Source organism: Odontesthes bonariensis, chromosome 18 (genome assembly GCF_027942865.1).
Source record: "Odontesthes bonariensis isolate fOdoBon6 chromosome 18, fOdoBon6.hap1, whole genome shotgun sequence".
Taxonomy (NCBI): Eukaryota; Metazoa; Chordata; class Actinopteri; order Atheriniformes; family Atherinopsidae; genus Odontesthes; species Odontesthes bonariensis.
This window is the reverse complement of record NC_134523.1, coordinates 6,264,019-6,278,340: the sequence shown is the minus strand read 5'-3', so window position 1 is coordinate 6,278,340 and position 14,322 is coordinate 6,264,019. Positions and strand designations below refer to the sequence as shown.

Below are 14,322 nucleotides of genomic sequence, written 5' to 3'. Positions count from 1 at the left end.
TCAAATTCATGCTGTGGAATGACTGGTTACCACTCCTCATTTACAGGTTCTTCATTCAAAGTGTATTGGACTGTAAATTCCTTGCCAATAAAACGATGAACTTAAAACGTCTACAATCCTTTGACTGAGTAACAGCAGAAACTTACTTGATGACCTTTGCTCAGCATGCATGCTTTGAATTTGTACGCAACATATCAAACACTCATTTAATATCAGCCCTTAAACACATGTAACATGTTCTTATCTGAGGGATCAAAGATGGCATCACAGCCACAGATGATTTACATTTGAGTATAATTCGGTTAAAGAGGAAAAAATAAAAAAATCTACAAACGCTCCTCAACTCAAGTACCTTGTTACATGCTGATTGGTTACATCTCATGTTTTCCGTACAAAACTCAGCTACTAAAGGCCAAATTAGGCACAACAAAGGTAACTAATACATGCAATCTAATCTTTGCTAGACATCACAAAAAAGAATATGAGGCAGATACTTGCACAACCGCATTAATATACAACAAACTTTTCAGAAACTTTTTTTTAAGTAATGCATAAAAGGCTGTAGATCACTGTATAGTCAATATGAAGTTTTCTACAAGACCGAGTGCTGCGTTGGACTGCTCCGGCAGTCTTCTTATGGAATGTTGTTTTTCACATCATTATTGGTCTAAAAAAAAAACATATACAAATATGAAATCTGTGCCTCTGTAAAGCCCCAAGATGGACTATTTATTATGTCTTCCAAAATGTGTCATACCTCTTTACAAAACTGGGTCAAAGGTACAAAGTTATGAAGGATTTACAAAACTATTCCTGACTGTTGGTTCTTACCTTCCCCTACTGAAACAGTAGTCTTCTTACTGACCTTGGCAGGAGAACTGAATGCCTGCTTTGTGTGCCGGTGCTTTAACACCTTGTGCTAGTTTGGCAAGTGAAACGTGGCTTTCTTGCATAGAGCTCAGAATCACATCCTGACATGTAATTGCATAGAGGGTGTTCTGGTACGTAATGTTCAAAGTTGAGGCTCTTTATTGCGCAAAGTATGGAGTGTCTGCATCCTTTTACACACGGTTAGGTCTGGCTTGCGAGAATCTGTAACTCTTGCTTCTCCGTGCTGCTTGCCAGTTGGCCAACGTCATCACACATCTCAGGGTTTTCCTCGGTGGGAGCAAACCTGCAGCAGATAAAATACAAAGCAGACAACTGTTTGCATTGTGATTTACATGGGAAAAACCCAGTGGCATTTTCCCTGTTTAAGTTGGTCTTTGAGCCAATACGTGACAAAGGTTAAGCTTAAGAAATCTGGATTTTCAGCTTTGTCCATTTCCTATTTAACTTTCTGTAACATGCTCCAAAGCAGGCAGTTTTCACGTAGGAAGAGGAATGAAAGAATCAATATAGTTCTAATTTGACTTTGAACTTTAGTTTATCAGAAAGGATAAAGTCCCATTCAGCTAAAACCCAAGGTATCATTTTAGTACCCAACATCCCAGCTCTCTGCATCCTCCAGTGTGTCGGGAAGAGGTCTGTTGGCAGTTTCAGGCAGCGCCAGGGCAAGGACAGCTCCCAGTAGAGGGGAGGTGCCGAAGATGATGAGGGGGGTAGCAGGGCTCTGGTTATGGAGCATGTTGATCATGGGTGCTAGCACGCCCCCCATCCTCGCAAACATGCTGGACACACCCAGTCCTGTTTGCCTGGGGGCACACCAACAACAAAAGTTGGAGTGTGTACTTGAGGAAAATATGCCCTAATTAGAAAAAAAAACTCCAAATCTTACCTTACCACAGTGGGGAATATCTCAGCAGTGTATACATAGATGACAGCAAAAGAAGCTGTTATGCCAAACTTCCCTACCATGGCAAGAGCAGTCAGGACATTTGGATGATTTGCAGACAAATGGAAGAAAATTGTCCACACGTTCGAGAAGCAGGTACTCGAAGATGAAAAGTGTGTACTGCATTACTCCTACCTGCCGGAACAGCAAGCATGAGCAAACAGGCGAGCCCCCCAACAGCTAGGAAGCCGCTTAGGCTGAGTCTGCGGCTAAAGGGCAGGACAAGGAGGACCAGAGTGCGAGCTGGGATCTCAACCAACCCAAACACAAACTGGGTCAGATAGAGGTCTGTCCCAAATCTGGATACACCCAGGGAGAGCCCGTAATACACCAGCACATTCACAAACCTGGAGTTGCAAACACAGGAGAAAAAGGAAGGTGAAGAGAGCAGCAAACTTATAGAGTTGTGTCTGTTATGATGCCATTTAAATTACTTGCCAGATGTAGAACAAGATGATCGCTCTCTTTCTCATCTTCGGTGTCCGTACAAGATCCACTGTAGAGTGACTTTGCTTTGCTCCACCTAAAATCTCCCACTTTTCAACCTCAAATGCAAGTGGACACACGAGAAAATCACTGTGGCATAAGCTGCCATTCTATATTTATCATACAGTAAGAAGAGCTCTTTTAAGAGCAACATATAGAATAAATTGCTAAAATCTTTGGTGTAAAGTCTGATTTTCCTAAAGTATCTGTGCCATAGACGCACAACTCTTGTTGTGACAAATGAATAAAAAATTATTTAATTTATTTTTTTTATCATTTTCACAGGTGCAAAAGTAATGAGATAAGTGACTGTTTGGCAGTTTCATAGATGGGTGAGGTGTAAGGAAATAAGTTGTCTTCAGTTGATTTTAACTCAAGTGATGGGGGAAAAAAAGAACAAAGCATAAACTTAAAGGGATAGTTCGCCTCTTTTGACATGAAGCTGTATAACATCCCATATAAGCAATATCATTTCTGAACATTTTCTTACCCCCTGCTGCTTCCTGTGAGCCGAGTTCCAGCCTCGTTTTGGCGTTGACGAAGGTAATCCGGCTAGTTGGCGCTATTTCTCTCTACCTTCGTATCACTGCGGGCTGTGTAAACCGTGCAGACCGAGCAGTAAACACCGTAACAGGTGCGGCTGTCGGCAGGTGGCTGAACGCATTGATATGAAGGGAGGCAAAAATAGCGCCAAGCGATTGTGAGGTCTGACTTTTTCTGGATGGACGATTTTGTGATGCAAATGTATTACTCTTTTGAACACATTTTGTTTAGAGAAGCAAGACGCTTTATTTTCGGGACCCCAGCCAACCAGCCGGACTACCTTCGTCAACGCCAAAACGAGGCTGGAACTCTGCTCACAGGATGCAGCAGGGGGTAAGAAGATGTTCATAAATGATATTGCTAGTATGGGATGTCATACAGCTTCATGTCAAAAGAGGCGAACTATCCCTTTAATGAGTGGCGAGGAGGATTGATGCATAAGCATGCTCAGCCCAGTAAAGGAACTGGCGGACCATTGAAGGAAACCACAGTGGATAACTGCAGAAATCTGTCACCATGAGAAAAACCCCATAGCAACATCTAGCCAAATCAAAGACACTCTTGACGATATAGATGTAAAGTCCACAATCATTGGATTCCCTTGGAATGGAAACTACTGGTGACACTCAGGAACCTTTTGAAACTACACACAGATTATAACCCAAAACACACCACAAAAGCAACCTGTGAGCTCCCTCATTAAAAATAATTATTTCAAGGCCAAGTTAGCCATTTGACCACAAAAAGAAACGGCATCACAGAATTAAAAAAAATAACCCTATGTTTATAACTACGCTAGCGTAAGTGAAAATGGAGGGACAAATTAAAGTTTGATTTTCTAAACAATGATTAAAGCAGCTGCTCGTGATTAAAGCAGTTTGAAACTACATTTTAGTCACATTCTGACTGCTTCATTTGAAACCCACTTTAGGGATGTACAGAGGAAAAATATCAAAAATTGTGTCACTGTCAGTAGTTATAGACCCGATTGTATTTTTTTAACCAAGAGATTAGTTCCCTACATAAAACATGGGCACATTTCTGCTGCGTATAGTCCCACCAATTAATCCTGAGCATGAGTGACATTTACTAAAAAGAACAGATGTGTCAGAAATAGCTGGTATGAAATAGAATGACCATTTAGGCTAAGCTGAGCTAAACTAAGCTAGACTAAACCAACCCAAGGCAAATTAAGCGAAAATAAACTAAGTCAAGCTAAGCTAAGGTAAGTAGCTTTTGAGTTTATACAATTTCATAGAATTTGGTGGCAAAAATTAGAATTAGAGCAAAAGAACACTTCTTTCACACACACACACACACCTGGACAGCGGGGGGTAAGACCCGTCCATTAACAAGTGCTGCTTTGCGAAGGAGTGCAATGGCCTCCTCTCTCCTGTCATTTGCCAACAACCACCTGGCAGACTGGGGAAGGACCCTAACAGGGGGACAGATCACAGAGCAAAGACAGGGAGAGGAAGAAGTGTTGGGGGGAGTGGGGGAGGTGGTGTGGTGTGGTGTGGTGTGGTGTGGTGGGTTGGGATTGGAAGTGGACAGCAGTGACAGAGTGATGGACATGAGGGTAGAGGAGGAAATGAGCACCACAAAGAGGGCATTCATGCATAGCATGAATACACAGTGGATCTAATGTTTAGATGCCAGTTTAATTCCCCACCGTATATAGAAGATAAGCAAGAAGCCTGGGGCTGATATAGCTAGTTGTAATTTTCTCCAGTCTCGTATGAGGTACGCTACCCCAGCCAGGAGCATGTAACCCAGGCCAAAGGTGTAGTCTGTGATGATACCCGCCAGCATGCGTCTCTTGGTGCACGTCCATTCAGTACCTTATGGAGAAAAATAATGCAAGGTTTGGAGGAGAGGAGGGGAGGAGAGGGGAGGGGAGGGGAAGGGGGAAGGGGGAAGGGGGAAGGGGGAGGAGAGGAGGAATCATGGGTAGTGGGTTCAAGTGAGGTGTTGAGGTGCAGGAGCTTTCAGGTGGAGGAAAGAGTGGCAAGGGTTTGCAAAAAACAGCATTAAAGTTTAAGGCAGTAAAAATAAAGTAGCTGCAGCTGTGCTTGCCTCTGAAATGATTTCATTTTCATTTTATTGTAATATATCCACATTAATGTTACAATACACTGGAAAAAATCTAAGTCTTACCAAGTATATTTGTCTCATTTCTAGTCAAAATATCTCATTACACTTAATATAAAACACAACTTCCTAACACGTACTATTTCAGCCAAATATAGGGACTTGTTTGAAGAAAATACATCTTGAATATCTTGTTAGATGAAAAAGTCTTGAAAACAAATTGTTTTGAGTCACATATCATATGAAACAAGTTTTTTTTACATTTGAAGAGGTTTTTAAGCTAATTTCAAGATCACTTTTATCTCAAAACTCCTAAATATCGCATCTTATTTCAATAAATCTTGACAAGCCGATTTTCACTAGTTCCATTGGCAGATTTTTTTTTGCTTATTTCAAGCAAAAACGTCTTTTATTTGTTGTTTTTTTTACTTGCTTTTGGAGGGGCATTTTTTCCAGTGTACAATCCATTTAATTTTACTGGCATTTCATTCTTCTTAGTTTTCATAAAACTGTTTTTTTTTTGTTTTTTTTTAAACTAGCTGACACAATGGACATGGGTATTCTTTAAAAAACAACTCCAGCCCCTTCAAAAAAGAATTACAACCACATAGAGCTTCACGTGAAAATGTATAGACACATTTGGATGCACAGGGTACATGCACATTTCATAAAGGGATTGACAGGTTTATCTCACAGCAGTTTCCTGCCCTTCATGTATGGATGAAGCAGCTCAGTCACAAAGCAAACAGTGATGTCTTGAACATACAAAAATTCTTCTCAGCATTCTTCAGCGAAAACCACCTCAAGCTCAAAGTTGCCCCAGCAACTTGAGTTCTGACTGTGCCTGGTCCAAAATTGGTGATGTTGATGTCTGGTTCTGTGTTCTTGGAGTATTGTTTTATGGAGCAGTGTATTAGCACAAGTTCTGAGCCCTCCATTCCTCATTATAGTTGAAGATTAACTGTACATTTATGTGAAAACATGTAAAAAAAAAAGTCCTATTAGTAAGATTAGCACCAGCGTCATCTCGACTAAGTCAGGCGATGCCTTATAAACAAAAGGAGACATCGGTGCATACTTGGATGTTAAACTAAGGAAATAGCAGCACACTATCGGAAATTGCAAGCCAAAAACTCTGAATGTTACCACCAGACTTGTGAAAGTGTTCACCGTGGAAAGCGTTTTCTAAAAAGTCTGGTTTCAGTGCCCAAAAATCCATTTGTATGTGAACAATAAGCCCAAACAGATTAAAAAATCTGCAGTTATCAAAAATACCCATGTCCATGTGTACAGGACAAAGGAGTTCAGGTCAGAATATGTATACTACTGTCAAGTCTGCCAGTTATCCTCGCTTAGCATAAGGATTGAAACCATAGGGAACCTTAATCCCAGCTCTGTCCAAATTCAACACATGCAAGTACCTCTGGAGTGCTGTGATGCGTGTGTTCTGCCTGTTCAATCTGTACAAATATGCTTTAAACCAGGAGTGCTAACTGATGAATCTCACTTCATCTTAAACTTGAGACCCACAACCGACTGTTAATTAGCAATAAGCACCCCCCCATAAGTGCTATGGAAGGAACAGGGGAAAAAAGCTGGAAGAACTTCCACAGCAGTGATACTGAAATGCGTGTACATATACTTAAAGTACAAGCTAGGTGCTCCGTGATGACAGTTGCAGGAGAACGGGGAGAGGTGGCTCATTCCCAAATAAGACTTCAAGAAACAAGTCTAATTACGGAGGGGATACGGTCAGATCTCCCACCAGAGCTGTATCTAAAGATGCAGCAGTTGCTGAAGGAACATCTTGAATGTTAATGTCAGTGTATACGTATAAAAATATACGTTTTACATGTATCCTTATTTTTGTGTTTTTAAATAGTATTTCATTTCAGTGCACAAAAGTAAGAATCCTATTACTTGTGGATAATTTCTCCACAAAGTCTAATAAAAAGTAAATCAGTACACAGCTTCTCGTACGATGTTCGGAGAGCATTAGAGGTGCTGGTAGGCAGCTTTTTTTTTTTTTTTTCTGGACCAAGCCAGACTGGCTGCTCTCCTGTTTCCATTCTTTGCGAAGTTCACTAACAGCTGGCTGTAACTTGAGATTTTCCACACAAACATGAAGATGGTTTTGATTTCCCAGTCTAACTCTTTAGAAGTGGGTAAAGAATAATGCTAAGTTGTTTCTAAAACCTTGGTCACATGCATCCAATTTTATTCTGATGGGTTTTGAAGAGATCTAAGAGGCCCAAGAGGAGTAAAAAAAATCTTTAGAAAATGTAACCTTAACCCTTCAGGTTACATTGCAAAAAGTAAATGTTAACATACGTCCTCAGACACCAACGTGCTTCTAGTTTATCCTTTTCAGGACTAAATACTTTTGTACACATTTAATACATTTGTTCCTGCAACGATATCATGCCAGCAGTGTTTGAGTGTGTTTGTGTGGTTTGTACCAAGTACAAAAGCATTGATGATGACTCCAGATATGGTGGTGCCAACTGCAAAGCGAAGAATCACATAGACAGGGAAATTGGGTGCAAAAGCTACAGCAACTCCAAAGACAGTCTGGAGAGCGATGGACAGCAGCAAGATGAAACGCCGGCCGTACCTTAGACGGAGAGATGAGATGGGCATGAGTCTACTGGAAAACATGTAGAAAGCATTAAGGAGCCCTTACTGGTTACATTTACGGGGTGATCATTAAATTAGGGTGGTCTGTTTGAAAGTTCGAAACAATTGAATGTTCAAAAGGAAAAACAAGAAAACATTTTTCTGAAGGCTGAAAGGCCTTTTCTGCCTTGATGGGTCAAAAATGCCAGAGAAGGGGGCGGTCGGTGGTGTAGTGGGTTAAAGCTGCAGTCTGCAAGATTTGTTGTTGTCATACGTAAAGTCCTACTTTTTTGCATTTTAAGAGTTTACATGATCTATCAGAACGCTTGAAGTTGAAAACGGTGACCTCCGTAGTCGCAAAATGCAAGAAATGCTTATTTTTTAACCGAAAAATAAAAAGTTATTCAACTTCCTGTCCCGCCCCTTCAAAACACGTGAGAACTCGTGCACGTAGACGTGCACGCCAGATGCGCCTACACGACTCCTCATTCATCAACTCACCTGTCATTTGCGATCATGGAAGACACAGTAAGTAGACTAGCCCGTAATGAAGTTCAATAGTCCAGATAAATAAGCGTGGGGACGAGCCTACCTTGTATTGCGCGTGCACAATCGGTGATTGACAGGCAGCAGAGCCCAGCTCGTAACCTGATTGGTTACCTTTTACCGGTCCGGTCTGCAATTTTGTAAACAAACCTGCTGGCTTTGGAGGGACCTAGCGGGACAAATAGGGGACCTAGAGAACTAATTTTTTTTTTGTATTGGGGTATTTAATGTACTACTTTCAGAATCCCCCGACAGTTCCAGGCATTATGCTTGAAAAAGAGTTGCAGACTGCAGCTTTAAGCAGCCACCCCATGTACAGAGGCTTAGTCCTCGTTGCAGCGGGCCCCGGTTCGACTCCCGCACCGAGCGGCCCTTTGCTGCGTGTCTTCCCCATCTCTCTGCCCCCTGCTTCCTGTCTCTCTCACACTATCCTATCATTAAAGGCATAAAAAGCCCAAAAAAATACTTTAAAAAAAAAAAAAAATGCCAGAGAAGAAGACAGCTGCGCAATATGTGTTTGAGTCATGGCGAACTAGCCACTAAGTAGGCGGTGTACAAATATGTTTCAAGATGATTTCATTGAGTGATGGATAAAGGCTCAACCACAAACGAGGCCCTTCGGGGAGCTCAGGAGCAGTGTCTTATGTCGGGGAGAATAACTTTCTTTGGTGCTTTATAAGCCTGCAGACCTTTTGCATGTTAAGAAAAGAAAGTTATTAACGTCAGTGTAATTGATTCTTCATTATATGATTTACTCTCTAATTCAAAGTTTTGACTGGGCAAAAGAAAAGGGTAATTTTGTGCTGTTTGTGCTGGGCTTCCTTTGAGTGGGGATAGTGACTTGCTTTGTCTTAAAATTCTCCTTTGTGCCTCTTATAGAGCCATGCTTGTTCAGTTACAGTTGTTCAGCTTTCACTGAAGGAATTTAAAGTCAGCCTATTATAAAATCCCATTTTTTACATCCGTAACATGTTAGTAAGATGTTTTTACATGTTCTACGCAGAAGATTGGAGGAACCAATCCAGACTACCTGCAGGGTGAGGCTTACTAATGTGCATGCTCTGTTGGGTGGAGACGACGGCAGAAGCAAGATGGAGGAGTTATTTGGTGTGTTTGGCTCTTGTTGTGAAGATAGCGGAGCTGACATCTTCTGTTTATTAGAATGTGAGAGCCCGAAATCAGATTCTGTAAGCTCTTGTGCTTCAGAGTCTTCAGGGACAATTTGTTTTTCATGTATTTTCTCTCTGTCCCACTCTTATTCACAATTGCTGTACTCAAGCGGTGAGTCTCCCAAAATTTGATCTGGCTATGGTATAGAATTGTGGAGGCATGGTAGGATTCGGCTGTCTCGCGTGAGGTAGCGTCCTGTTGACGGAAGAGGCTCTGATTCAGCAGCAGAGAAGAACAGGTACTGACTTGATTAAATTCATTCTGGACTCTATATCCGACCACATGAAGACCTCCGGACACTTCGGTTTGGCTTTAGGGACCCTCTACTCACTGCCACGTAAGTGTTGTGTTGTTTGGAGCTGTAGAAGAGGTATAAAAATAGCGTTTTGTAGCGGCGAAATGATATGCCCCGCTCACTTCCAGGCTAACGACTTTTGGCTAAAAACGGTCGAATCGAAATTCTCAAAACACATCCGAATGACATGATTTTGATGTCAACTCAACGTATGTACTCCCAATCATCCCGTAAATTGATCTAAAGTGCATTTTACTCCGAATTATCCCTTTAAATGTCCAATTTTGAGGAAGATGAATGAGTTTTCACGGGATTAAAGATTGCTGGAGTGTGACTTTAAAATTGGGTTTGAAGTTTTGAAAGTCTGGGATGTGAAGAGTTGGAGAAATCTGCTAACAATCTAAAAAAAAACGTCTAAATGTTTCTTTGCTAGTAAAACAGCGTGTGGAAGCTTGCTCCACTAAGCTGGATCTGTTTAAACACACCTTTTCCTTGGAATGAATGTGCCAAGTATAAACGTATAAAAGTACAAGTATTGCTACCAGGAGCCATGTGTGATCTCTGTAATGACAAAATGTCAAATTCCAAAATCAAATTCCCAAGAATGTGTCTCAAGGGAATCACGGGTACTAAGATGCTAAGATTTCACTGAACTGTTAAACTGTCTTCTACTCCCTTTAATGCCAGATGTTGCACTCTTTTGGAATTCTTCAAGTTTTCTCTTGTATGCTTGGCCTTACACGAGTCTAATCAAAGATCCCGTAGATACAGTGATAAAAGCTCTGTAATTACAAATGCGTTTGTACGTCGTCGTTATCTTTAATGTTAGCATTTTCACCAGCTTAAACGAGAATTTTTTTTTCTTTCTTCCTGTCAAAGGTTGGTATTTTAACATTTCTTTAAAGACATGTTCAAGTTATGGTCGGTCCAACTTTGCAGTTTTCGTCAAACTGTCATGTGTATCTTTGGCCCCTGATCTAACTGAGGGTGGTGTGTCAGCTGCCCTGCTTGCATACAGCAACCACATGCCAAAGAACTCCAGCTGCGTCTGCCTTTTGCGGCCAAGCTTTGATGCAAAGGATCGTACTGTGTGTAGTATCTGTAGAAAGTCAGAGTTTTAAGTCGGTACAGTGAAAGAAAGCCACAAAGCCTACCTGTCAGCCATGACTCCGAACACCACGGATCCCACCAAGAGCCCAAACATGTAGATAGATGATCCGAGACTGTTTAGTCCAGCTTCGCTGCACACCAGGTCCCACTGACAGATGGAAAGAGCAGGTAGTTTCTGTGTTGTTACCGAATGATGTAAACTTTTATTTCTTAGTAGTAGACGGCTGAGTTCAGGTGACACATTTTAAGGTGATACTGATCTTGCATTGTGTAATGGTACTAAGCACCAGCTTTTTTTAATTATAGACTTTCCATTATGTTTTGTGTGTGTGTGTGTGTGTGTGTGTGTGTGTGTGTGTTCGTGTGTGTGTGTGTGTGTGTGTGCTATTTGAGAATGTGCATAAAGACAGCGGGATGGAAACACAACCGTAGTAAGTCGACACAGAATTAGAAATCTTCCTAAATGCAACACAAAATAACACCAATGTGGCCGACGAAATATACAAAGCAGTCGAAATAAGACAGACAAGGACCCAAATGTGACCACAGAGACATACAAAACCAGTAAGGGATGCAGAATAGAGAGTAATATTTGCAAAATGACTATCAAGAGAGAGAGAAAACAACCAAGATCATACTAAATATGACTAAGTAGGGACTACAGACATGAGAAATGATCAAAATGAGACACACCTATTGTAACTAAAAACCATGAGAGAGATGTAAAATGAGCACAAAGAGCTGAAGTGATGCAAAACACTTCCAACGAGCCTTTATGGATACCCAAAACAGCCACAACCCCTATCTGCAGGGTTTATGGCTGTTTCTGAAGTAAACTGAGTTTAAACTGTTACATTGGGGGGGGGGGGGGGGGGGGGGCACACTGTTACGTCTATGTGTAGCAGGTGTCAGAGTAAAGTAGGAGAGAAAATTTGCATTATAACAGCTGATTGTTGCTTGCGACCGCACTGTACCTCGGTGACAGTTGTGCTCTGGAATATCTCCTTGCTGTAGACCCATCCGTGGCCACACGGGACGCGCTCCGTCCGGTTGCCCTGCAGCAGCACATCCGAAGAGAAGCAGGAGGCGTCCGAGAGGCTGGAGTTCAAGCCGACGGGCGCGGGGATAACAGTCTGATTCCCGACTCCTGCGCTCGAGTTCTCCCGGCACTGATGGGGCGGCACGGCTCCAGTAAAGATGCTCACCATCATGTGGAAGGCGAGGAGGATTTGGGGTAAACAAATCCAGATGTATAAAATCTTCTGGTATTTGCCAAAGCCTCCGATGGCGGCGAGGATTTGGTCGAAATTCATCTTTGTTGGAAATGTAGGAGCGACATCGATGGCTCGCTCTTTTTAAGTGGATCAGCCGGTGCAGGGGAGGCGGGAGGCTGACTGTAATTAGGCCTATACCCGGCAGACAATGAGTCAAAGAGGCGGTGAGGCTGTGTAGTGTTATTCACGAGGTCATTAAGGTAAATCTGTCTCCATGTGGTCCGTGCAGGCGAACTCTACCAACTCCTGAAAAGACCTGAATTAAGTCTAAGCGTGAAGCAAACTGATCTCATCTTCCCACCTGCCTGCATGCAGCTCCTCTGGCTCCAAACACAGAGTTCACACAGGTTGATTCAGTTCTGACAAATCGGACGCAGCGACAACCTGAAACAAAGTTTCTCTCTGCAGATGATCACGTGGAAGCCATAAACGTGGATTAATCAGATGGAAGGAGAACTAAATGCAAAATAATCCACATCTCATCCATAATTCAAGCAGAATAAAGAAGTGAGAGAAGTCATGCATCTGGCAGCCCCTCCGGTGTTGTTGTTTTTTCTGGCACCCTTGTTTTCCACTCGATGCAAATTGTGGAGGCATACACACAGAAATGGCAATGGAGGCGCGGAACATCGTGTGACGTATGTGTTATTTACTGTACAGGGCAGGCCCATAGTAACATTACAAAAGACCCTCACTAAGACCCTCCAATGTGGGGTTCGCAGCGCGCCCGCGGTGCGCTCTGATCAGGCGCCCACGGTGACCGGTGTTCATTATGGAAACAATGTGAAAATGTCAGTTGCCAGGCGTACGTTAAGTACCATACATAATATATGCTATAGCATCTCATCCCCATGAATTGAGAGTGAAAAACGTGCCTGTTTTCCACACAGGCCCTCTGCTGCCATCTACTGGTTGAACAGGTAATCTCGTGTCAGAGGCTTTGCTTTATAACCAAGATGAACTGTTCTGAAAAGGCAGGGTGTCTGTAGATTTGCCTTCTAAACCAGTATTTATGCAGCATAAAAGCATATAAAAACAACAATATGAATAAAATCAAGATTTTTGTTTGATTTATGAAGGTACACTTTGTGATATTTCCTTGGATTAATGGACAGGTTGAGGATTGAGGCTGTCGTACACTTCACAGATTACAGTCGTCCCTCTGCGACTGTTGGTTGATTTGAGGCTATTTAGATTAAACTGCTTCGATGATACAACAACACTGTTACAAATTAAATGAAACAATTACTAATGCAATGAAATGCTACTGTTCATGTCGGCCAGTACAACAAAGCAGATCCACACAACACATCATATAAACTCTGACAACACTGTGTTGAGAAAAGGCTCGTCTTCTCCAAAGTGACCTGACGTCGTTTTGTAAGAAATGGTGTTCTGCATCGTGGAGCAGATGGGCTGGTCACATAACACGAGCGTTTGCTTCACTCAATTTGCTTCCTGTGTGTTATAAGATTGATTTGAAAGATTTTTGTTGTTGGTTTTCAAGGCTCTTAATGGTCTGGACCCAGCCTATCCACAGGACCTTTCACGTCATGAATGTATTTCGAAACACTGAGATCGGCCAACCAGATGCTCTCAGATAATGCAGGTGAGCAGGCCTTTGGAGAGGCTGCTCCTAATCTGCTCAGAAAGCTTTAAGACTCACCTCTTCTCATTGGCGTTTGACTCAAGTAGTGTTTAATACTTTGATGTTACCCTGTATGTGTTATTTTGAACTGCTTTTCTGCTACTTTTTGCCCGATCTTTTTACTGTTTTTATTTCTGTGTTTTTATGGGATGCTACTTCATTGTTGGTCTTGGTTTATGTAACTTTTGTTGTACAGCTCTTTGTTGCAACTCCTGTTTGTTTTAAAGTTTTTCTTGTGTACATAAAATTGAAACACACTAAATCAGTAGGGAGCATCATTTAGGAGATCATGACGAGGGTCACTGCATGTCGGTCCGGGGTTGAAGAAATGTGGTTCGACCTTTGTCATTGTGATTTGTATGGAGAACAGAGGCTCTTCTCTTCTATTTATTCTGTATTTAATGATAAAAAAAACCTGTTCGTAATTTCGAAATGTTGTGTTTCTAGTGAATAAAAATGCAACTTAAGATTTGAGTGAGTTATATATTTTCTAATCATTCGTTTAGTGTAATGTTCTAAAGCCAAATTAAGCCAGGGAACCAAACTTTCTTGTAAAAAACAGTTTTTCAGACTTTCTGAAAGACTCAAAGTTTTTCTTTGGTTACTGGCTGCTCGCTCACTGACCAGTTTTAGAGGAATATGCTTTGTTTATCTTTATTTTTGTGGTAAGCTATTTAACACTGACCTATGAATTATTCAGACATAGAAA

General features: G+C 41.7%; 1 protein-coding gene across 1 annotated transcript; it reads right to left on the bottom strand.

The window, feature by feature from the left end:
• Nucleotides 1-1,033: 1,033 nt before the first annotated feature.
• Nucleotides 1,034-12,785, bottom strand: LOC142367092 (solute carrier family 22 member 13). Its single transcript, XM_075449009.1, has 10 exons — nucleotides 11,666-12,785; nucleotides 10,736-10,839; nucleotides 7,414-7,568; nucleotides 4,536-4,704; nucleotides 4,184-4,298; nucleotides 2,273-2,379; nucleotides 1,970-2,181; nucleotides 1,778-1,886; nucleotides 1,482-1,694; nucleotides 1,034-1,174 (listed from the first exon to the last, which is right to left on the bottom strand). The coding sequence occupies exons 1-10, from the start codon at nucleotides 12,002-12,004 to the stop codon at nucleotides 1,072-1,074; spliced, it is 1,626 nt and encodes a 541-aa protein (XP_075305124.1). The 5' UTR covers nucleotides 12,005-12,785; the 3' UTR covers nucleotides 1,034-1,071.
• Nucleotides 12,786-14,322: the final 1,537 nt, after the last annotated feature.

What these genes read in the sequence shown, in the direction of transcription:
- LOC142367092 (XM_075449009.1), bottom strand. Translation starts at nt 12,004, where the DNA reads ATGAATTTCGACCAAATCCTCGCCGCCATCGGAGGCTTTGGCAAATAC. An exon ending in TTGCTTATCTTCTATATACG is followed by an intron (nt 4,299 to 4,535) that starts GTGGGGAATTAA and finishes TCCCCCTGTTAG; the next exon opens with GGTCCTTCCCCAGTCTGCCA. An exon ending in CATGCTTGCTGTTCCGGCAG is followed by an intron (nt 1,887 to 1,969) that starts GTAGGAGTAATG and finishes ATTTGTCTGCAA; the next exon opens with ATCATCCAAATGTCCTGACT.